Raw genomic sequence first — 24,631 nt, 5'->3', positions numbered from 1 at the left:
AGATGAAGACTTTCAATTTTTTGTATATTTTATATTTTTTATTATTTCTATTTGTGGTATATTATGTATTTATGGAATTAGCACTTATTTGCACTTTAATTCAAACACCAAGGCACATAATCATAAGTGCACTATTTAGCATTTTTGATAATATTTATGATAATATATATATATATATATATATATATATATATATATATATATATAATAATAATATTTATGCATTTATTGATTTACACGTATTTTAGTGTAGACGGTATTTACCATCTTAATTTTGCAAAATTTGCACAATAACTTTACACTTTTATAGTATACTTTTTTGCGTTGTTTCCAATGATAGTTTTGGCCGCCTTATATAATGTGGTATTAACCACTTGCCTACAGTGCACTTTCACCCCCTTCCTGCCCAGACCGATTTTCAGCTTTCAGCGCTCTCACACTTTGACTGAGAATTACTCAGTCATGCAACACTGTACCCATACAAAAATTGTGTCCTTTTTTTCACACAAATAGAGCTTTCTTTTGATGGTATTTGATCAATACTGGGTTTTTTTATTTTTTGTGCTATAAATAAAAAAAGACTGAAAATATTGTGAAAAAACGCATTTTTCTTTGTTTCTGTCATAAAATTTTGCAAATTAGTAATTTTTCTTCACAAATTTTGGCCAAAATTTATACTGCTACTTATCTTTGGTAAAAATAACCCAAGTAAGTGTATATTATTTGGTCTTTGTGAAAGTTATAGAGTCCACAAGCTATGGTGCGAATCATTGAAAATTGATCACACCTGATGTACTGAAGGCCTATCTCATTTCTTGAGACACTAAAAAGTCACAGGAAAGTACAAATACCCCCCAAATGACCCCTTTTTGGAAAGTAGACATTCCAAGGTATTTAATAAGGGGCATGGTGAGTTTTTTGAAGTTGTAATTTTTTCCCACAATGCTTTGCAAAATGAAGATTTTTTTTTTTTTTTTTTTTTTTTTTTACAAATTGCCGTATTAACAGGTTATTTCTCTCACACAGCACATGTATACTTGCAACTACACCCCAAAACACATTCTACTACTCCTCCTGAGTATGGAGATACCACATGTGTGAGACTTTTTCACAGCCTGGCCACATACAGAGGCCTAGCATCCAAGTAGCCCCGTCCGGCATTCTAGGAGCACAAATTACACATATAATTTCCTGACAACCTATCGCACTTTTGAAGGCCCTGGAGCACCAGGACAATGGAAACCCCCATAAAATTACCCCATTTTGGAAAGCAAACAGCCCAACGTATAATTTTTGAGGCATAATGAGTCTTTTGAATATGTCATTTTTTTCCACAAGTTTTTGGAAAATGTGGAAAGAAAATGAAAACATTTTTTTTTACACAAAGCTGTCAATTTATGCAATATTTCTAACACATAGCATGTACATAGCAAAAATTGCACCCCAAAATACATTCTGCTATTCCTCCTGAGTATGGCGATACCACATGTGTAACACTTTTTCACAGCCTGGCCACATACATAGGCCTAACATCCAAGTAGCGCTTTACACAAAGTTGTCCATTTATCCACTTTAAGACTGGACCTATTTTTGACACTTGGTGTTTACAAACTAAAATAATTTTTTTTTGCTAGAAAACTACTTAGAACCCCCAAACATTATATATTTTTTTTTAGCAGAGACCCTAGAGAATAAAATGGAGATCGTTGCAATATTTTTTATCACACCATATTTGCGCAGCAGTCTTCCAAATGCGATTTTTTTGAAAAAAAATTCACTTTTTTGAACTAAAACATAAGAAAACAGTAAATTTAGCACATTTTTTTTCCATAATATGAAAGATAATGTTACGCCGAGTAATTAGATACCCAACATGTCATGCTTCAAAATTGTGCATGCTCACAGAATGGCGCCAAACATTGGTACTTAAAAATCCCCATAGGCAACATTTTAAAAATTTCTGCAGGTTACTAGCTTAGAGTTACAGAGGAGGTCTATGGCTCAAATTATTGCTCTCGCTCTAACGATCGCGGCGATACCTCACATGTATGGTTTGAACACCGTTTACATATGTGGGCGGGACTTGCGTATGAGTTTGCTTCTGCGCGCGAGCTAACGGAGGCAGGGCGCTTTAATTTTTTTTTTTTTTTTTCCTATTTATTTTATTTATTATTTTTTTATTTTTACACAGTTTAAAAAAAAAAAAAATGTTTTGATCATTTTTATTGCTATTACAAGGAATGTAAACATCCCTTGTAATAGAAATAGGCATGACAGGTCCTCTTTATTGTGAGATCTGGGGTCAAAAAGACCTCACACCTCACAACTACACTAAAAAAGAAAAAAAAAAAAAAAATTGTTGAAAGAGGAAAAAAAAAAAAAAGCAAAAAAAAAAGCGGCCCTTTAAACCGGTTGCTAGGCAACGTCTTTTGACGTAGCTCCGGTTCTCCAAGACCATAGAGTTGAGTGAGGGCCATCTTGCCCTCACTCGACTTCCAGTCTCTGAGGATCCGGGACCGGATAGTTTTCCCCGCTGCCGGCGGGTCCGGTAAGCTGGGAAAACGTCTGGGATGCGGCAGGAGGGGGGGGGGGGGGGGGGGGGCACCTCTTCCCCTGCACCGTAAGGGTAATTCCGCGGCGAATCCGCCACTGGGACCACCCTTATCTGAAAGCCGACCGCCCGCCGTTTCAAAAAATACCGGGGTTATGGGGGCTATCTGCTGCCATAACTCCAGTATTTAGCTTTTAATGGCCGACGCATATAGTCGTTCGGCGGTCAGTAAGTGATTGCATGTATATGACAAACAGGTGACGATGACTGATGGGGTGACAGGTGACGATGACTGATGGGGTGACAGGTGACGATGACTGATGGGGTGACAGGTGACGATGACTGATGGGGTGACAGGTGATGATGATTGATGAGGTGACAGGCGACGATGATTGATGAGGTGACAAGTGACGATGATTGATGGGGTGACAAATGACAATCACTGACGGGGTGACATGTGACGATGATTGATGGGGTGACAAGTGACGATCACTGATGGGGTGTCAAATGACGATGATTGATAGGGTGACAGATGACGGTGACTGATGGGGTGACAGGTGACGATGTTTGATGGGGTGACAGGTGACGGTGATTGATGGGGTGACAGGTGACGGTGATTGATGGGGTGACAGGTGACGGGCGATGGTCACTGATGGGTGACAGGTGACGGGCGATGGTCACTGATGGGTGACAGGTGACGGGCGATGGTGCACGGCGGTACTGATGGCAGTCTCTGGTGACCGGTGAATTTTAGGCTACGTTCACATGTGAGCGTAGCGATCACGGGCAGAATCACTGCGATTCTGCCCGTGATCCAGAAATCATTGCAAATCGCGGGACGCCTGTGCGTTGCCCGTGATTTGCAATAGCACCCCAAACGCTGTGCGATGTTGCAGCGATTTCCGCCTGCCGAATCGAGGTAACATCACGCAAACAACGCATGACGCCCCAAAGAAACTCTTGTACCTTTTTTGGGCATCATGCGATGTTTGCGCGATGTTACCGCGATTCGGCAGGCGGAAATGGCGGCAACATCGCACAGCGTTTGGGGTGCTATTGCAAATCACGGGCAACGCACAGGCGTCCCGCGATTTGCAATGATTTCCGGATCGCGGGCAGAATCGCGGTTATTCTGCCTGCGATCGCTACTCTCACATGTGAGCGTAGCCTTATGGGTGTCAATTTCTGGGCACTGATGAGGTGACTGTTGTGTGACAGGGGACATTGGGGGGGGCTGAGGACTGTGTGGGGACCTTTATTTGTGTGCTTTTTACTTTTTACAGGGGTACAGAGCAGTAACTCAATGTTTCTAGCTCTTCTCCCCTCATACTGGAAGCTGTATGAGGGGAGAAGAGCTAGTAACAGTGAGTTACTGCTCTTTGTTTACATTTTGTGATCGGCTGTGAATGGATTCACAGCCGATCACATAGTAAACAGTCACTGTCAGTGACTGTTTACTACCGCCGGTGACAGCTGTGTTCCTACGGAACACAGTGCCACCGACATGACCGCGCTGCGCGCTCCCGATCGCGCATGCGCGGTCATCTCCCGGGCGCCTCCATTGTGATCGGCTGGGTCATTGGAACACAGCCGATCACGTGGGAAACAGCCATGCCTATTGGCTGTTTCCCCCCTGCCGGTGACAGGCTGTGTCCCGGGGACACGCCGACACCGGCAGTGCACGGCGGCGCGCCCGCGATCGCGCGCCTGCCGTGCATTTACTGGGTCACGTCATATGACGTCCGCCCAGGATAATAGCCGCACCGTCCCGCCGTCATATGACGGCGGGCGGGCGGTAAGTGGTTAAACCCAAAAAAAAAAATCTAAACTGCAGCTTACCAATTAATTGTGGTGCCTGCATTAATTAGTTGATAGTTTTATAATCAAATTTAAATTGCTATTTAGAAAGTTTTTTTACTTATGTGACTGGCACAGCACCAATCAGGGCTGACCAGACAGACTCACACTGTAGAGGGCCATACATCAGCAGAGTAATAGAAGCCCTTCCCAAGAAGCTTTCCCTGCAGATGCCAAAGAACAGGGAAAGATCATGTGCCCACAGAACTGCATTGCTGAAAAAGGGTACTTGGAAAAAAAATTAAAAATAAAGTGACATGATGTAGGATATGAATTACGTAGGCAATTAGTACTTCTCTGTTTAGGAACACTTTAATGGGATATTAATCCGTCGGACCCTTCATGCACTTACAGCAGCTGACTTAAATCGGGAACTCCACCCAAAAGTGGAAGCTCTGTTTATCTGCCTTCACCCCCCCTTCCGGTGGTTCAGGCCAACCCCACTTCTTTCCCCGCCACCAGGCAATTCAGAAAGCACAGTACTTGGGAATTGGCTGTGAAGACGCAAGGCTTCACTGCTGGTTTCCCTTAGAAGCAAGGGCGGCAACACCTGAGAGCCAATGAACAAATAGGCTGGGGTGCCGACATTGTAGAATCCCTGGACAGGCAAGTGTCTCATTATTCAAAGTCAGCAGCTACAGTATTTGTAGCTGCTGACTAAATTTTCTCTGAAAGAGGCTGGACCTCTTTGAAAACTTACCGAAAATCCAGCTTTTGTCTTTTAATCCTTTACCCATTTTACTGTTACGCTAGTGCCATGACTGCTGCCCCAGGTTTCTGGTTGGCTCCTTTCTCTTGCCAAGTCCTATGGAGTCACCCTAGTATGCAGGGACTAGTGTAAGGTGCTAAACTAATAAACAGTGTTTTGTACTATTTTACCTATACAAAAATCCACAAGTGTGAACTGGGCATAATTGCTTTGAATTACACATCAGAGGAAATCACACTGCCAAGAGATAGTGGTGGTTATTTTGCAGTGTAAGCTGTTTGGTCATATTGAACATCAAGATACAAGACCTGTGATAAGAATGATCACACTAAGACAAGACAGTGAGAAATGCAGTACCTTGTTTAGTAAGTTCCTGGGCTTCTGTAATAAAGCAGTTTAAGACGGTAGTCAGGTTGCGGAGACGTAGCTGACAGTTATGCAGAGAATGCAATGTTTGAGGGTCAATAAAATTGCAAGATCCATCAAACAATGGAACACCTGTAAAGTAAAACAGAAACATAATATAATGTAAATATGTACTTGCTGCCAAACAATACTCCATATATTACATGATACCGAAACGTACACAGTCGGTCAAATTCCCTCTTTACAAGAGACACTTTATTCCATGTCCACTCCAGAACAAATCGCAGGTTGGCTGCAGATCTTGGTTGCTCTTAAAACAAAAAAAATTAAAAATAGCCATTACTTTCTAACAAAGCCGATTTAATATTGCATAGCACTGCAGGATCAATAATCAACACTTACCTTCTGCAGTCCACAGTTTGATGCAACGAGTTAAAAGGCTTATGGAACTAGTTTCGACAGCTGTTGATAACACAGCTTGTAACTGTTCTTCCTTGAAATTGAAATAAGGTTTTAAATGATTACGACAAGTTTTGAATTTAGTATCAACATTGCTGGTATACCGAAAAAAAAAAAAAAGTGCTTACTTGACTCAAGCTTGAAGGCTGGACATCAGCAAGTCTAGGAGACAACAGACCAGCTACTAAACATCGACTATAGCCATCAGGAATGGTTTCATTCAAGGAAGAGCCAGAATTCTTCAAAAAGTAGAGTGTCTGGTTTAAAAAGCAAAACAAATGAACGGTGCTGCTTTAAATATTCTGATAATCAACCATGATTATAGACTACTGTGAGGGCCTACAAATGGACAGTTTGTTACTAGCCAACAACCAGTAGGGTTTGCCGGATTACTAAATGAAGAAAAGAAAATAAGCAATGTATACAATGATGTGGTCATTAAAGGATATTACTCAAGGTACTGAATAAAGTGATTAAAGCGAAAGTAAATTACTGAATTACTGTGTGCCCTGAATGCACGCCGTCACTGCACATGCGTGGGTGATATCATAGGCTATAGTTGATGTAAATATCTCCTAAAGGGTGGAAAGAATATTCATTGTACCTACAATTGTAAGCTTACCAGTAAGTACAAGTTCAAAAAGTTTACTTACGCTTTAAAAATCAGATTGTTTGCAAAATCAAACTACCTTTGATTTTCAAACAGTTCTGTGCATCTGCATCCACTGCAATCCCAGGCAGCCAAATGTAATAAAGAACTGCAATATGTTTACCATAAAACTGACAGTTTCCACTTAACCACTTAAGCCCCAGCCCTATTTCGGACACTTTTTGTTCACAAGTCAAAATCATTTTTTTCCTAGAAAACGACTTAGAACCACCAAACACACACACACACACACATATATATATATATATATTTTTTTTTTTAGCAAAGACTCGAGAATAAAATGTCGGTCATTTCAATATTTTTTGTTACATGGTATTTGCGCAGCGGTTTTTAAAATGCCATTTTTTTTCGGAAAAATTACAAAAAAAAAAATCACATTTCACTGCATTTTAAAAATACTAAACAGTAAAGTTAGCCCATTTTTTTTGTATATTGTGAAAGATGATGTCACGCCGAGTAAATAGATACCCAACATGTTACGGTTTAAAATTGCGCACACCCGTGGAATGGCGACAAACTACGGTCAATAGATATCTCAATAGGCGACGTTTTAAATTATTTTAACGGTTACCAGTTTAGAGTTAAGAGTGTAGCTCTTTTTTTTTTTTTTTTTTAATTATTGCTCGCGCTCTGGCAATACCTCACGTGTGGTTTGAACAGTGATTTAATTTGCGACTTCCGTATACGGTTTTTTTTTCGTGCGCGTGCTAAAATAAATTTTTTCCCCATTTTATTTTTTTTTAACTTTTTATTACAGGTTTAAAAAAATCTGATCACTTTTATTGCGGTCACAAGCAATGTAAACATCCCTTGTGACACCAATATGCAGTGACAGGTACTCTTTATGGAGGGATCGAGGGTCTAAAAGACCCTAGACCCCTCCACTACACTTTCATGTATGCTAAACGCCGAAAACTGCGTTTTTGTATACAGCAGTTTTTTAAATCTGCCGCCTTTTGCAGCAGAGTAACCCGGAAGTGACGTCATGGATGCCGCCTCCGGGTTACGTCATTGTAGACCCGATCTAAGACGCTTCCGGCTTAGATTGGGACTCCATCCAGCCAGCGGACGTGCAGGCTGGGTGCTCGGGGCTTCCGGTGGGACGGGAGCCCCGAGCAAAGTCACGGAAGGCGGCGGGAGCGTCCCCTCCGGCTCACCCGGGTAACAATCGAGCGGCTCCCGAGCCGCATCGGTTGTTACCGACAGAAAGCCGACCGTCGGCTGTAAACCACACCTCGGTATAACACCGAAAAGTTTGCCGACGTAGATCTAAGTCACTTTGCGGTAAGGTTAAAAACATGGCCAAGGCCATATTTTATATTCACACAATTCTACCCTTGTACAACAGAGGGGAACTTGTCTGTGTAATATTAAATTTACCCCGTAGCACTTTTTGCCTTTAGGTGTAGCAAAATTGATGAATCTCATTCAAGATGTACAGGTATATTATAATCCTCTATTATTAAACTTTTAGTGTACAACAGATCAAATCTAGCATATTGAAGCAGAAAAAAAAAAAATGACCTTACCTCTTTCTGAAACCCAGTACAAGTAATATGAATTATTCCAGAGCTCAGCAAACATGTGGCATCTTAAAAAAAAAAAAATATATATATACTGTAAACAAAATCACACACCAAATATGGCTTCTTTGTTTCAGAATTAAATTCACAACTGTTATACAGCTAGCATGACTAACATGGCGAATTACTGTAATTTAAGGTTGGACATAGATGATCCAATTTTCTTTAAAGAAACCATGGGTTGCAGCAAAGAAAGTCGCTCGATTTCCTCATCAACAGTGTCAGTGTTGATGGGGAATCCATCCAGCGTATCTATTGCGTTCTCCCTGCAGGGGGTGAGGGCAGCTGTCCTGGCAGGGAGAACAGGCAGCGATTATTGCTAGCGACTTTAGCCACTGGCAATAATTGCATGATAAAATCAGACAGGGTGGTTGTACACAAGTTGTTAGAGAGATTCAAACCGCCTATGGCCAGCTTACCAGAGAACTATTCATAATTATAAAACAAAAAACCAAGTCTAGCAGTCAGGTTTACCAATTTAGTCTAATTTAGATAAAGCTAGCTCAAACTGTTTTCTATAATAGGAAGTGCACCCGCTGGGGCACTGTATATAGCAATGGGTACATTTACAACCTCATGTTCTGGCATTGAGAGGAAAATTTCCGTAGCTGAGGCTACATACAGTTTATAAAATGTGCCCAGCTGGTGTACTTGTTAGTGTAGAAAGTAGATCATTTGGGCCAGCTTGACCCTTGGGTTTAGGGAGGGAATGCTAATGAAGGGATTTTAAGTCTGGATACAATTAGTACTTTAAATTAAAATAATTCTACAGGTTATTTTATTTAATAAATTTGTTCATTATACTGCACAGCTCTCAAAGTATGCACACCTGGAACTTCCATAGCCATTCATACATGGATCTTTTATCTGTTGCTCAAGGTCCTTGAAATGTCTTATGTGAGTGGGTCCCATTTCAAGTCTTCCCACCCACCCCAAAAGCATTCTCTACTACAGAAGTTCCTGCTAAATCTATAGTTATTCCAACAGCCCATATTGTATGCACATAGAAGTGTCCCTTTGCAGCTTACTGAAGCTTTTTAGTAGATGCCTTATAAGAGGACAATTTTGAATATATAATTCTGTCTTGTACTTAGGAAAACATACACTGATATTACTGGAAGACAACTAAAGCCAATCCCGGTCCAAAATCATTCAGGTTTTTACATTTCCTATCTTTTCCAGCAAAAGAACATTTTTGCTATTACACCATTTGAAAAGGTCTAAGCTAAAAGCACCATTTAAAGGTGGGGGGAGTAGAACGAACACTACCACCTATGTATGGGAAATATCCAACCAATTTTTGACATCTCCTAAGGCTGCTCTAAAATTTGGCATAGAATGGCCACCTCTATGACTAAGGCTTCACACAGATGAATTGGATGCGAGTTTCCCCGCATCCAATCTACATAACAGGAGAGTGTGAACGGCTCCTAATGGAGCCGTCTCACACAGCTCTGGGGCGGCCACAGTCCACTTTGAAAAAGGGTCCTGTGCGTCTTTGCCTCAGTTTCAGGTACGAATTCAGGCCCAAAAAGAAGGAAAAAAAAGAAAAGAAAAAATTCCACTAGATTCATTGCTGTGACCCACAGCCACATCAGTGTGAACCCAGCCTAACTCCTTCAATGATACAAACAGCAAAACATGCCAAACTTCAGAGACAGCAGCTATTATTCTCTATGAACAAAGGCAAGCCATATAATTTTTTACTAGATCACCGAAAACCACAGAAAGCGAATCATGCGTATACTTGGTTGGCCCTAGTCAGTAAACTCTTGGCAATGTGCTTCTGTGATCTGTACTATTGTAAATTTAGAAAACATTTAACAGCGGTTAGTTGGTAAGAGCTTTTTCTTTAACATGATGCACTTTCCATTGACCTGCAATTTATTGAAAAGTAGCAGTGCTATAAAAAGGTCTCGTTTTGTTAATTTAAATTTTATAATTACCAAAATTGTAAGTGCTGGGGTAGTAAAACTGCTCTGGAGGAGGATATGTTGTTGGAGCTCCTCTGCTAAAACTCCGTTCATGCACAAGCATATCGAATATGCCGTCCTGAGTCACATTCATCACAGCTTCGAGGGACCAGAATGCAAAGTAGGAGCAATTCCTGAGAAACTGGCCAGGCCTGGAAGAAGAAAATTTTATGCCGACATGTACAAAAATTCAACAGACATCCAAAAATTCCTCAGTGCTCTCACCTTAGAGAATCTGGCATCTGAGCTTGATACCAACGATTTATGTCAAACACTGCCATATAGATGGATGGTTTACCATGCCCATAAGTAGCTACTTGCCAGCTGAAGACTGTGACACTGGTATCAGGTGATGTAACTGAAAGCCAAATATATACAAAAATATTTTGGAATAAGTCTATTACCTAATGATACAGAGCAGGCTTAAAATCTTCCAAAAAGGAAAAAATGGCCATACCTTCGTGAAGTCCATCTTCTCTTTCGCTGTGCGCACGGAATTTTTCTATGGTTTGACAGCCCAGTAACTTTGTACTGTTTTGACTTCTCAAAGACAAAGACCCAGCCGAAAGATCCAAGCTGTATCTTTCTTCGCAATATTCCAAGTGCTGTAGAAACATAATTATTAACAACCAAGTGTAAACATTTTTTAATCTAATCTGCCATAAATATGCATTCTCAAGGTCATCAAGCTAAGCTCCAGGAAGAAATATTTTTACATAGTTTAATAGGAGATTCCTTACCTTCAAACAAATCAATTGGGTTTTCCACCTACTAAGTAATTCCATTTTTACTCTTGCATAAGGAGTCATTCCCTCTTCAGTTTCATAAAACCAGTGGCCACGATGGACCTTGCAACAACCCTGTGTAGCTCATGCACAGTGGCAGTCGACAACCCATCGATCACAATCTACGATTCGATTGCCAGGTGACACAGATCGTGCACAGGGCTTGCCGACCAGCCATTTTGAGAAGAGTGAAGTGCGGGACCTGAATGAGCAGGTGGCCGCACTGCACTTTTCTTTATCTGGCCTAGGACAAAGCAGGGCCAGGAAGGGAAGGTGTCTTTGGAACAGAGCTCACAAGTGAGGAATGAGAACGGACTTGCACATTGAGTACCGCACGTTGCCAGGCCATCCTGTGCATACAATAAAAATAAAAATTCAGCGCTTAAAATCAAATGGATGGGTAAGCAGCTGTACACCAGGATAGGTCAAACCTACCAAAACCTATAATATGCAGTAAAAGAAAATAAAGTGCAGCGCTATAAAATTACAAATAGTGCATAAAATCATTCACATTAAAATGTATAAAATGCACAATAAAAAGCATGTGGATCATAAATCATAAAGTCCTTAAAAGCTGATTTCCAAAGTGAAAAACAGGAATATTTAAAACGACACTGCAAACGTGACTCCACCACAGATAATACAGCCTCTCACCTCCTGTATTCGACCACTAGGGGTCACAACACTTTGTATCAGTAAGCCAGAGGCAGCCAGAAGATCTGTATATCCAGGATCCAACAGGTTCACAGAAACTCGTGTATGGCAATCCGGAAAAGATAAATAAAACGATCTAATGCTCTCCGCTTAATTAAGGACATTTATTAAAGTAAAAAATAAAGCATCACTCACAAGCAAGGCACTGTCACAGTGCCAGATGAAAGCGAAAGTGCAGACATGTGTTCCAGGATCTCAGAGAGCTGCGGGTGACATCAGACTCCTTCCCCCGTATGACGTAATGCATACGGGGGAAGGAGTCTGATGTCACCCGCAGCTCTCTGAGATCCTGGAACACATGTCTGCACTTTCGCTTTCATCTGGCACTGTGACAGTGCCTTGCTTGTGAGTGATGCTTTATTTTTTACTTTAATAGATGTCCTTAATTAAGCGGAGAGCATTAGATCGTTTTATTTATCTTTTCCGGATTGCCATACACGAGTTTCTGTGAACCTGTTGGATCCTGGATATACAGATCTTCTGGCTGCCTCTGGCTTACTGATACAAAGTGTTGTGACCCCTAGTGGTCGAATACAGGAGGCGAGAGGCTGTATTATCTGTGGTGGAGGAGTCACGTTTGCAGTGTCGTTTTAAATATTCCTGTTTTTCACTTTGGAAATCAGCTTTTAAGGACTTTATGATTTATGATCCACATGCTTTTTATTGTGCATTTTATACATTTTAATGTGAATGATTTTATGCACTATTTGTAATTTTATAGCGCTGCACTTTATTTTCTTTTACATCCTGTGCATACTTCCTGTTCTCCCACACCAAGGCTACTTGTCTCCCAGTTGTTTGAAAGCGGGTCTATCGTTGGGCAGGTCCCACACGCTCTGCTGGTCATCGGCTGTGGGATGAAGCTTATCCTGCTGATCTGGAGGCTGTCACAAGGCACATTACCTATTACACAGCGCGGTTACTTGTTCATCTGATTAGGTTTGGACTGCTGGGGCAAGATTGAGAGGATATGGTTGATATGCCAGCATTTAGGGAATGAGTTATTTTAGGTTTCTCATTCATTAAAGTTTTCACACTAGGGCAATTGCACCCTCATTTTTTACATATTGTATTGTTTCTGTCACCCAGTGGAAATCTAGAGAGCTGCAGTTACCCAAGTGTGTCTGTAAATCACCATACCACTTATGGACTGTTCTCTAGGATTTGGACACCAGCCAGTGGAACGGTGTTCGAATCAGCACAAAGACTTCCTAGTGCTGTATGCTGCAGGAAAATGGTACAAAATTGTGCTGATGGATGTGTGGTCAGCAGTGTCACTCTCTCCTCTGCTTTCTGGGGGCACACTGCTCAGTTCGGGGTGAGTGAGAGCAGGTGCAGTACAGTGATCAAGGGGTTAAAGGAAGTGGTGAGGAGGCATATCAACTCACCACCTGCTTTGACCCCTTAGGCCCTGCGCAGGCATGCTTCAACCTTGCTCAAAGAACGTGGTAGTGGGGCATATGTATAGTGGTCCTTTTCATTTAAATGGGTCAAAAGACTATGACAGGTAGGATAACTCCTGACGTGGCACGCGTCTACCCTTGGCTGATCGTGTTCCTGTGTGATTCAGTGTGGTGCAATTTCGCAGCCTATTCATTTAAATGGGATGCATATCACATCAGACCACACAAAAAGTAGTGCATGCACTACTCTTCAAAAACACAACACCAAATCATGTGGCACGGCAGTACCATGTGATTTGGAGCAAGGAAAAGCACTGTTTACAATCTGCGTTTGAAGTTCCATTAACAATGTATTGGCATCAACAGCAGATCACAGAGGCACTGCACTTTGCAGTGCAGAAAACGTGCTCAGAACGCGCCTTTTCCGCACCACGTTTTGCTGTGACCTTGCCCCCAACAGGACACTGTACCAGGTGATCTCTGACTTCTCCCATTTTGTTTAGGTAAAATCACCACCTCTCTAAGGATGCCTACCCCTGGTGTAGGCCAGGTGTAAAACCACATCCAGGTTTGACCCGCCCACTGTGCAGTTCATTAGGTGTAGTGAGGAGATCCAAGTGTCAGTCAGACCATGTCACCACTAGCATAACTGGATTGACAGACCCACGTAGGTCTGAGGCATGCTGACTCCTTTAGAAGGGATGTTGGGCACCTCTGATCCCTCTACCCACCAGCCAAGCACAGCCGAAGACCAGAGGAGGCTGTGATGTCATCCATTTACATTCGAACATTGTTTTCTTAGAATAGTGAAAGTTATATTGTCTACAAACAGAAAGATTTTTTTTTTCCCTTTAATACTAGTAATGGCGGTGATCACCAAATTATAGTGGGACTGTGATAGTGCGTCGAGCAATCTGACAATGACTCTGGGAAAAACTGACCAACACCGACATCACCAGTGACACCAATACAGTAAAAAAGAAAGTGCCGCGCTTAATGAGAAGTGTACCTGTCGTATGAACAGGTGTACTTGCATACAAACACAGTGATCACTGACAATGCTATACACTCTCCCTGTACTAATGACACTGGCTGGGAAGGGAACAACATCTAGGGTAATCACATGGTTAAGTGTGTACCTTACAAGTGTTAATGTGTGCAGCTTTTGACTACTATTGTTTTTTACTCTTACTTAACCTTGCTTTGCAGGGATAAGAAAAATATCTTGCCCTGTGTAGAGGGTCTGTGATGGACACAGCCAATCAGCAGGTCCTGGCCATTAATCATTGGATGGGACCTGCAGACAAAATCCTGTTGTCTCTAAACAGTGGGTCTTGGCTCTGGGGCACGCATGCATAAACCCTAAACCCAGGACAGGCCCACGACGTACAGGTACCTCGCTGTCCTTGTACGGGCTGCCTGTCCGCAGTACATTGGGGGTTAGTCTGCACGTGATTATACAGCCAAAGGCAAGGAGATGACACAAAAGCATTAAAGCCCTCTCTCCTGAAAGACAGCTGTATGTCTTCTTAGACCCTTGGGCTTATGTTGCCCTCCTCAGGAGTAGGACTAGGCGGAAACAATTTGGTCTACGCCCCCGAGGCAGTCCCAGGTGGTATACCCTCACTTTCTGTTATAGGACTTCAGTTTGTAACAAGCAGTGTCAGAACACATAACTCAACCCAACAGAGGGGGGTACTGTGTCAGTCAGTGAACCTCAGAGAAAAAGGATTTTACGGTAAGACAAAAATCCAGTGCTCTTTCATTCACTGACGGACATAGCTCCATGTCTTCTTAGACCATTGGGATGTCCCAAAGCAGTGTCAATATGAAGAGTGGGAAAACACAGCAATACATAGCTAACCAGGTAAAACAGGAGCTCAACCAGGAACAACTGAAGCTCACCACCAGGAAAAAATACACCCTCAAGACGCAGCCTGCAAAACTTTGCTGCCGAACGTACATCCACCTTATAAAACTTTGTGAATGTGTGTACAGACAACCACATAGCCGCCTTGCACACATGAACCACTGACGCCTGATGAAGGAAGGCCCAGGAGGCACTAAGCGCCCTCATAGAATGCGCCTTGACAGGGAAAGGAGGAACCTGCCCCTTAATGGAATAGGTCTGCACCACTGTTTGCCTGATCCATTTGGAAATGGTCGCAGCAGATGCTGCTTGCCCCTTACGAGGTCCATCCGCAATACCAAAGATTCGGATTTCCAAATCGACTCAGTCACTGCCAGGTACACCTTAATTGCCGTAACTACATCCAGGGAGTGTAGAGCAATTTCTTTAGGGTGTTTTGGCTTAGGACATAAGGACGGTAACACAATATCTTCGCTCAAATGAAAACCCCAGAGACAACCTTAGGAAGGAACCCCTAACAAGGTCGTAAACACCACTTTGTCCCTGTAAACCACCAGGTAAGGCAACCAACAGGACAAAGCAGCCAACTGAGTCGAGCATACGCCCAAGACACCTTCCTACCCGGACAGACTGGCATCCATGGAAATCACTGTCAAATACAGGGGGAGAAGTTCAGATTTGAGGCGAGAGGCCAACAGGTCTACATAGGGAGTCCCCCACCGGAGACACAATTGATGAAACACACACACACACACACAATTGATGAAACACACACACACAATTGATGAAACACACACACACACAATTGATGAAACACACACACACACAATTGATGAAACACACACACACACAATTGATGAAACACACACACACACTTGATGAAACACACACACACACACAATTGATGAAACACACACACACACACAATTGATGAAACACACACACACACACAATTGATGAAACACACACACACACAATTGATGAAACACACACACACACAATTGATAAAACACACACACACACACACACACAATTGATGAAACACACACACACTTGATGAAACACACACACACTTGATGAAACACACACACACTTGATGAAACACACACACACTTGATGAAACACACACACACACTTGATGAAACACACACACACACGATGAAACACACACACACACACACACGATGAAACACACACACACACACACACGATGAAACACACACACACACGATGAAACACACACACACACGATGAAACACACACACACACACGATGAAACACACACACACACACACACGATGAAACACACACACACACGATGAAACACACACACACACACACGATGAAACACACACACACACATGATGAAACACACACACATGATGAAACACACACACACACACATGATGAAACACACACACATGATGAAACACACACACACACACACGATGAAACACACACACACACACATGATGAAACACACACACACACACATGATGAAACACACACACACACACAATTGATGAAACACACACACACACAATTGATGAAACACACACACACACAATTGATGAAACACACACACACACACACAATTGATGAAACACACACACACAATTGATAAAACACACACACACAATTGATAAAACACACACACACACACACAATTGATAAAACACACACACACACACACAATTGATGAAACACACACACACTTGATGAAACACACACACACTTGATGAAACACACACACACACTTGATGAAACACACACACACTTGATGAAACACACACACACTTGATGAAACACACACACACACATGATGAAACACACACACACATGATGAAACACACAATTGATGAAACACACAAACACACACACACAATTGATGAAACACACACACACAATTGATGAAACACACACACACAATTGATGAAACACACACACACACACTTGATGAAACACACACACACACTTGATGAAACACACACACACACTTGATGAAACACACACACACACACACAATTGATGAAACACACACTTGATGAAACACACACACACTTGATGAAACACACACACACTTGATGAAACACACACACACACACAATTGATGAAACACACACACACACACACTTGATGAAACACACACACTTGATGAAACACACACAAATTGATGAAACACACACACACACACACAATTGATGAAACACACACACACACACACAATTGATGAAACACACACACTTGATGAAACACACACACACTTGATGAAACACACACACACTTGATGAAACACACACACACTTGATGAAACACACACACACAATTGATGAAACACACACACACAATTGATGAAACACACACACACACACAATTGATGAAACACACACACACACAAAATTGATGAAACACACACACACACACAAAATTGATGAAACACACACACACACACACACTTGATGAAACACACACACACACACTTGATGAAACACACACACACACACTTGATGAAACACACACACACACACTTGATGAAACACACACACACACACTTGATGAAACACACACACACACTTGATGAAACACACACACACACTTGATGAAACACACACACACACTTGATGAAACACACACACACACTTGATGAAACACACACACACACTTGATGAAACACACACACACACTTGATGAAACACACACACACACTTGATGAAACACACACACACACTTGATGAAACACACACACACACTTGATGAAACACACACACACTTGATGAAACACACACACACTTGATGAAACACACACACACTTGATGAAACACACACACACTTGATGAAACACACACACACTTGATGAAACACACACACACTTGATGAAACACACACACACTTGATGAAACACACACACACTTGATGAAACACACACACACTTGATGAAACACACACACACTTGATGAAACACACACACACTTGATGAAACACACACACACATGATGAAACACACACACACACACACACACACACAATTGATGAAACACACACACACACAATTGATGAAACACACACACACACAATTGATGAAACACACACACACACAATTGATGAAACACACACACACACACAATTGATGAAACACACACACACACACACAATTGATGAAACACACACTTGATGAAACACACACACTTGATGAAACACACACACACACACACACACAATTGATGAAACACACACACACACACACACTTGATGAAACACACACACACACACACTTGATGAAACACACACACACACACACTTGATGAAACACACACACACTTGATGAAACACACACACACTTGATGAAACACACACACACTTGATGAAACACACACACTTGATGAAACACACACACACTTGATGAAACACACACACACACACACACACAATTGATGAAACACACACACACACAATTGATGAAACACACACACACACTTGATGAAACACACACACACACACACTTGATGAAACACACACACACTTGATGAAACACACACACACTTGATGAAACACACACACACAATTGATGAAACACACACACACAATTGATGAAACACACACACACACACAATTGATGAAACACACACTTGATGAAACACACACACACAATTGATGAAACACACACACACACACACACACTTGATGAAACACACACACACACACACACACACACTTGATGAAACACACACAATTGATGAAACACACACACACACACAATTGATGAAACACACACACACACACAATTGATGAAACACACACACACACACAATTGATGAAACACACACACACACACACAATTGATGAAACACACACACACACAATTGATGAAACACACACACACACACAATTGATGAAACACACACACACAATCAATTGATGAAACACACACACACAATTGATGAAACACACACACACAATTGATGAAACACACACACAATTGATGAAACACACACACACACACAATTGATGAAACACACACACACACACTTGATGAAACACACACACACACTTGATGAAACACACACACACACTTGATGAAACACACACACACATGATGAAACACACACACACACACACACAATTGATGAAACACACACACACAATTGATGAAACACACACACACACTTGATGAAACACACACACACACTTGATGAAACACACACACACACTTGATGAAACACACACACACACTTGATGAAACACACACACACACTTGATGAAACACACACACACTTGATGAAACACACACACAATTGATGAAACACACACACACACAATTGATGAAACACACACTTGATGAAACACACACACACTTGATGAAACACACACACACACACACAATTGATGAAACACACACTTGATGAAACACACACACACTCACACACTTGATGAAACACACACACACACTTGATGAAACACACACACACAATTGATGAAACACACACACACAATTGATGAAACACACACACACACACAATTGATGAAACACACACACACACACACAATTGATGAAACACACACTTGATGAAACACACACACACTTGATGAAACACACACACACACACAATTGATGAAACACACACTTGATGAAACACACACTTGATGAAACACACACACAATTGATGAAACACACACACACACACACTTGATGAAACACACACACACAATTGATGAAACACGCACACACACACACACTTGATGAAACACACACACACTTGATGAAACACACACAATTGATGAAACACACACACACACACACACACACACACACTTGATGAAACACACACACTTGATGAAACACACACACACTTGATGAAACACACACACACTTGATGAAACACACACACACTTGATGAAACACACACACACACTTGATGAAACACACACACACACTTGATGAAACACACACACACACTTGATGAAACACACACACACACTTGATGAAACACACACACACTTGATGAAACACACACACACAATTGATGAAACACACACACACAATTGATGAAACACACACACACAATTGATGAAACACACACACACAATTGATGAAACACACACACACAATTGATGAAACACACACACAATTGATGAAACACACACACACAATTGATGAAACACACACACAATTGATGAAACACGCACACACACACACAATTGATGAAACACACACACACAATTGATGAAACACACACACACAATTGATGAAACACACACACACACACTTGATGAAACACACACACACACACAATTGATGAAACACACACACACACAATTAATGAAACACACACACACACACAATTGATGAAACACACACACACACACAATTGATGAAACACACACACACACACAATTGATGAAACACACACACACACAATTGATGAAACACACACACACACACACACACAATTGATGAAACACACACACACACAATTGATGAAACACACACAATTGATGAAACACACACACACACAATTGATGAAACACACACACACACAATTGATGAAACACACACACACACAATTGATGAAACACACACACAATATTGATGAAACACACACACACACACAATATTGATGAAACACACACACACAATATTGATGAAACACACACACACACACAATATTGATGAAACACACACACACACACACACACACACAATTGATGAAACACACACACACACAATTGATGAAACACACACACACACACAATTGATGAAACACACACACACAATTGATGAAACACACACACACACAATTGATGAAACACACACACACACAATTGATGAAACACACACACAATTGATGAAACACACACACACACACACACACACAATTGATGAAACACACACACACACACAATTGATGAAACACACACACACACTTGATGAAACACACACACACACTTGATGAAACACACACACACACAATTGATGAAACACACACACACACACAATTGATGAAACACACACTTGATGAAACACACACACACTTGATGAAACACACACACACTTGATGAAACACACACACACTTGATGAAACACACACACACACAATTGATGAAACACACACACACACAATTGATGAAACACACACACACACACACATACACACACTTGATGAAACACACACTTGATGAAACACACACAATTGATGAAACACACACACACACACACACAATTGATGAAACACACACACACACAATTGATGAAACACACACACACACAATTGATGAAACACACACACACACAATTGATGAAACACACACACAATTGATGAAACACACACACAATTGATGAAACACACACACACACACACAATTGATGAAACACACACACACACACAATTGATGAAACACACACACACATGATGAAACACACACACACATGATGAAACACACACACACACACACACAATTGATGAAACACACACACACTCACACACTTGATGAAACACACACACACTCACACACTTGATGAAACACACACACACACTTGATGAAACACACACACACACTTGATGAAACACACACACACACTTGATGAAACACACACACACAATTGATGAAACACACACACACAATTGATGAAACACACACACACACACAATTGATGAAACACACACTTGATGAAACACACACACACTTGATGAAACACACACACACACACAATTGATGAAACACACACTTGATGAAACACACACTTGATGAAACACACACACAATTGATGAAACACACACACACACACTTGATGAAACACACACACACAATTGATGAAACACGCACACACACACACACTTGATGAAACACACACACACTTGATGAAACACACACAATTGATGAAACACACACACACACACACACACACACTTGATGAAACACACACACTTGATGAAACACACACACACTTGATGAAACACACACACACTTGATGAAACACACACACACTTGATGAAACACACACACACTTGATGAAACACACACACACACTTGATGAAACACACACACACACTTGATGAAACACACACACACACTTGATGAAACACACACACACAATTGATGAAACACACACACACAATTGATGAAACACACACACACAATTGATGAAACACACACACACACAATTGATGAAACACACACACACACAATTGATGAAACACACACAATTGATGAAACACGCACACACACACACAATTGATGAAACACACACACACAATTGATGAAACACACACACACAATTGATGAAACACACACACACAATTGATGAAACACACACACACACACTTGATGAAACACACACACACACACAATTGATGAAACACACACACACACACAATTGATGAAACACACACACACACACAATTGATGAAACACACACACACACACAATTGATGAAACACACACACACAATTGATGAAACACACACACACACACAATTGATGAAACACACACACACACACAATTGATGAAACACACACACACACAATTGATGAAACACACACACACACAATTGATGAAACACACACACAATTGATGAAACACACACACACAATTGATGAAACACACACACACACAATTGATGAAACGCACACACACACACAATTGATGAAACGCACACACACACACACAATTGATGAAACGCACACACAATTGATGAAACGCACACACAATTGATGAAACGCACACACAATGGATGGAATACACCTCCTGGTGGAGAGACCATTCTCCCTAAACCAAGGTCTGCCGACAGGTAGTCCCGCCTGCCAATTTTCCACCCCTGGAATATGTACGGCAGAGATGGCTGGAACAAAGCTTTCTGCCAACCTTAGAATGCTGACTACTTCCTGGGCCGCTAGGGCACTTTTGGTGCCCCCTTGATGATTGACATATGCCACGGCTGTGGCATTGTCCCACTGAATCCTTATTAGGCGCCCCTGCAGAAGATCCGTCCAATGGGTTAGGCAAAGCCTGATCGCCCGAATTTTCAGGAAATTGTCAGACTGGATTCCTTCAGACTCCCTACCACTTGAGCTGGATCCGTGCCCAAGACCCCTTCCCCACCTGGACAGGCTGGCATCTGTGGTGACCATCGTCCAGTACAGAGGGAGAAAGGATTTTCCCTGTCGAAGCGCAAGAGAGCAGAGCCAACAGATCAGAGACCCTCTCGTGCCCCAGCTCAACAAGATCAGATTGTCTAGAGCCTGTGGTCTCTTGATCCTTTTGGCAAGAATCTTTCAGTAGAGACCTGGTATGGATCTGAGCAAATGGAACCACCTCGAAGGTGGAAACCATCAGGCCCAGCACTTGCATGCAAGTCCTAAGGGGATTATCGCCAGTTGAACAGGAGCCGCACCGCATCCTGCAAGTTCTGGAGTTTTACCTCCGGAAATAGTGTCCAGGGTCAGGCCCAGATAGTCCAGGTTTGGTGGATGGGAGCAGAACAGATTTTTGGAAATTCAGTTTCCATCCGAACTCTTGCAAGGTTCGCACCAAAATGTCCAGATTGTCTTTCAAGGCATTCGGAGACTCTCCTCGCAGCATCCAGGTACCCCAGCACCGCAAACCCCTTCTGCCTTAATAATGCCAACACCAGGGCCAAACTTTTGAAAAACACCCGAGGAGCCGAGGCGGGACCAAAGAGTAATGCCACAAATTGATAGTGCTCTTTGCCCACAGCAAAGAGAAGGAAACGCTGATGCCCGACATATTGGGATATGAAGGTAGGCGCCCTTGAGATCGATAAGAGGCCAGAAAATCCCCTTGATGAAGGGATGCCACTACCGTGCGAATGGACTCCATTTGAAATTTCTGAACCCGCACAAAGTGGTTCAAGGCCTTGAGGTCCAGAATTGCCTTCCTTCCTGGGAACAGTAAATAGGTTTGAATAAAACTCCTGAAAGCGATAGGATTCCGGAACCGGTAAATGACCCCGTGAGAGCAGATCCTGTACCGCCACAAGAAAAAGACCCCGTAGGGGATCTGGGGACAAACCCAGAGTGGAAGGAAAGAACCTTGCCAAACGCAAGGACCGAAACTCGATCTTGTAACCAGACCAAATCAACTCATGGACCCGTTTTCCTTGAATCCAGGTGGTCCACGGATCTGGAAAGCAGCAAAGACGTCCCCCCACCCCTGACACGGATGAGGGCAGTGGGCTTGTCTGCAGTCCCGGAGGGACTTACCAGGCCAGGGCCTCTTGGAACCCACTGCAGGGTTTACGGGTGGACTTTGATCCCTGGTCCTTATATCCTGAGGGGCGAAAGGACCGCTTTTGGGCCGAGAAGGGCCACGCTTGCGACGAGTCTCCTTACTCCTGGCAGTCTGCAGAAGCAGAGTACTCTTACCTCCAAAGAAGTGGTCAGGCAGGGCACTGGAAAAGTATCCAGGTGCAATCCTGTGCTGAAATGGCATGATACAGTGTGATCCGTAAGGATCACACCTTCGTATCATGTCATTTGTGTATTTACACTTTTGAATTTGCCACCGCTTCCTCCCCCCCGTGTCGCAACGCTCGCAGGGAAGAGAACCGGAAGGCAAGTGCCGGCAATCGGCCGTGCACAGAGCGTGGAGAGAGTTGCAAGGACGCCGGGAATCGCAGGGAAGGTGAGTAACATTGTGGGGTACCCCTTTTGGTACTGAAAATTAACACCGAGCC

General features: G+C 42.2%; 1 protein-coding gene across 1 annotated transcript in view; it reads right to left on the bottom strand.

Moving 5' to 3' along the window:
* The window catches only part of AHCTF1 (AT-hook containing transcription factor 1), a 310,501-nt gene that overhangs the window by 212,543 nt on the left and 73,327 nt on the right, over positions 1-24,631 (bottom strand). Inside the window, exons 8-15 of the mRNA XM_082252084.1 lie at positions 10,626-10,773; positions 10,394-10,526; positions 10,142-10,320; positions 8,142-8,203; positions 6,071-6,199; positions 5,886-5,976; positions 5,704-5,793; positions 5,475-5,615 (exon numbers count right to left, since the gene is read on the bottom strand). Coding sequence (XP_082108210.1) covers positions 5,475-5,615; positions 5,704-5,793; positions 5,886-5,976; positions 6,071-6,199; positions 8,142-8,203; positions 10,142-10,320; positions 10,394-10,526; positions 10,626-10,773 — 973 coding nt within the window. The remainder of the gene's footprint in view (positions 1-5,474; positions 5,616-5,703; positions 5,794-5,885; positions 5,977-6,070; positions 6,200-8,141; positions 8,204-10,141; positions 10,321-10,393; positions 10,527-10,625; positions 10,774-24,631) is intronic.

Source organism: Pelophylax lessonae (genome assembly GCF_965119305.1).
Source record: "Pelophylax lessonae genome assembly, chromosome: 3".
Classification (NCBI taxonomy): domain Eukaryota; kingdom Metazoa; phylum Chordata; class Amphibia; order Anura; family Ranidae; genus Pelophylax; species Pelophylax lessonae.
This window is presented reverse-complemented; position numbering and strand designations above follow the sequence as displayed.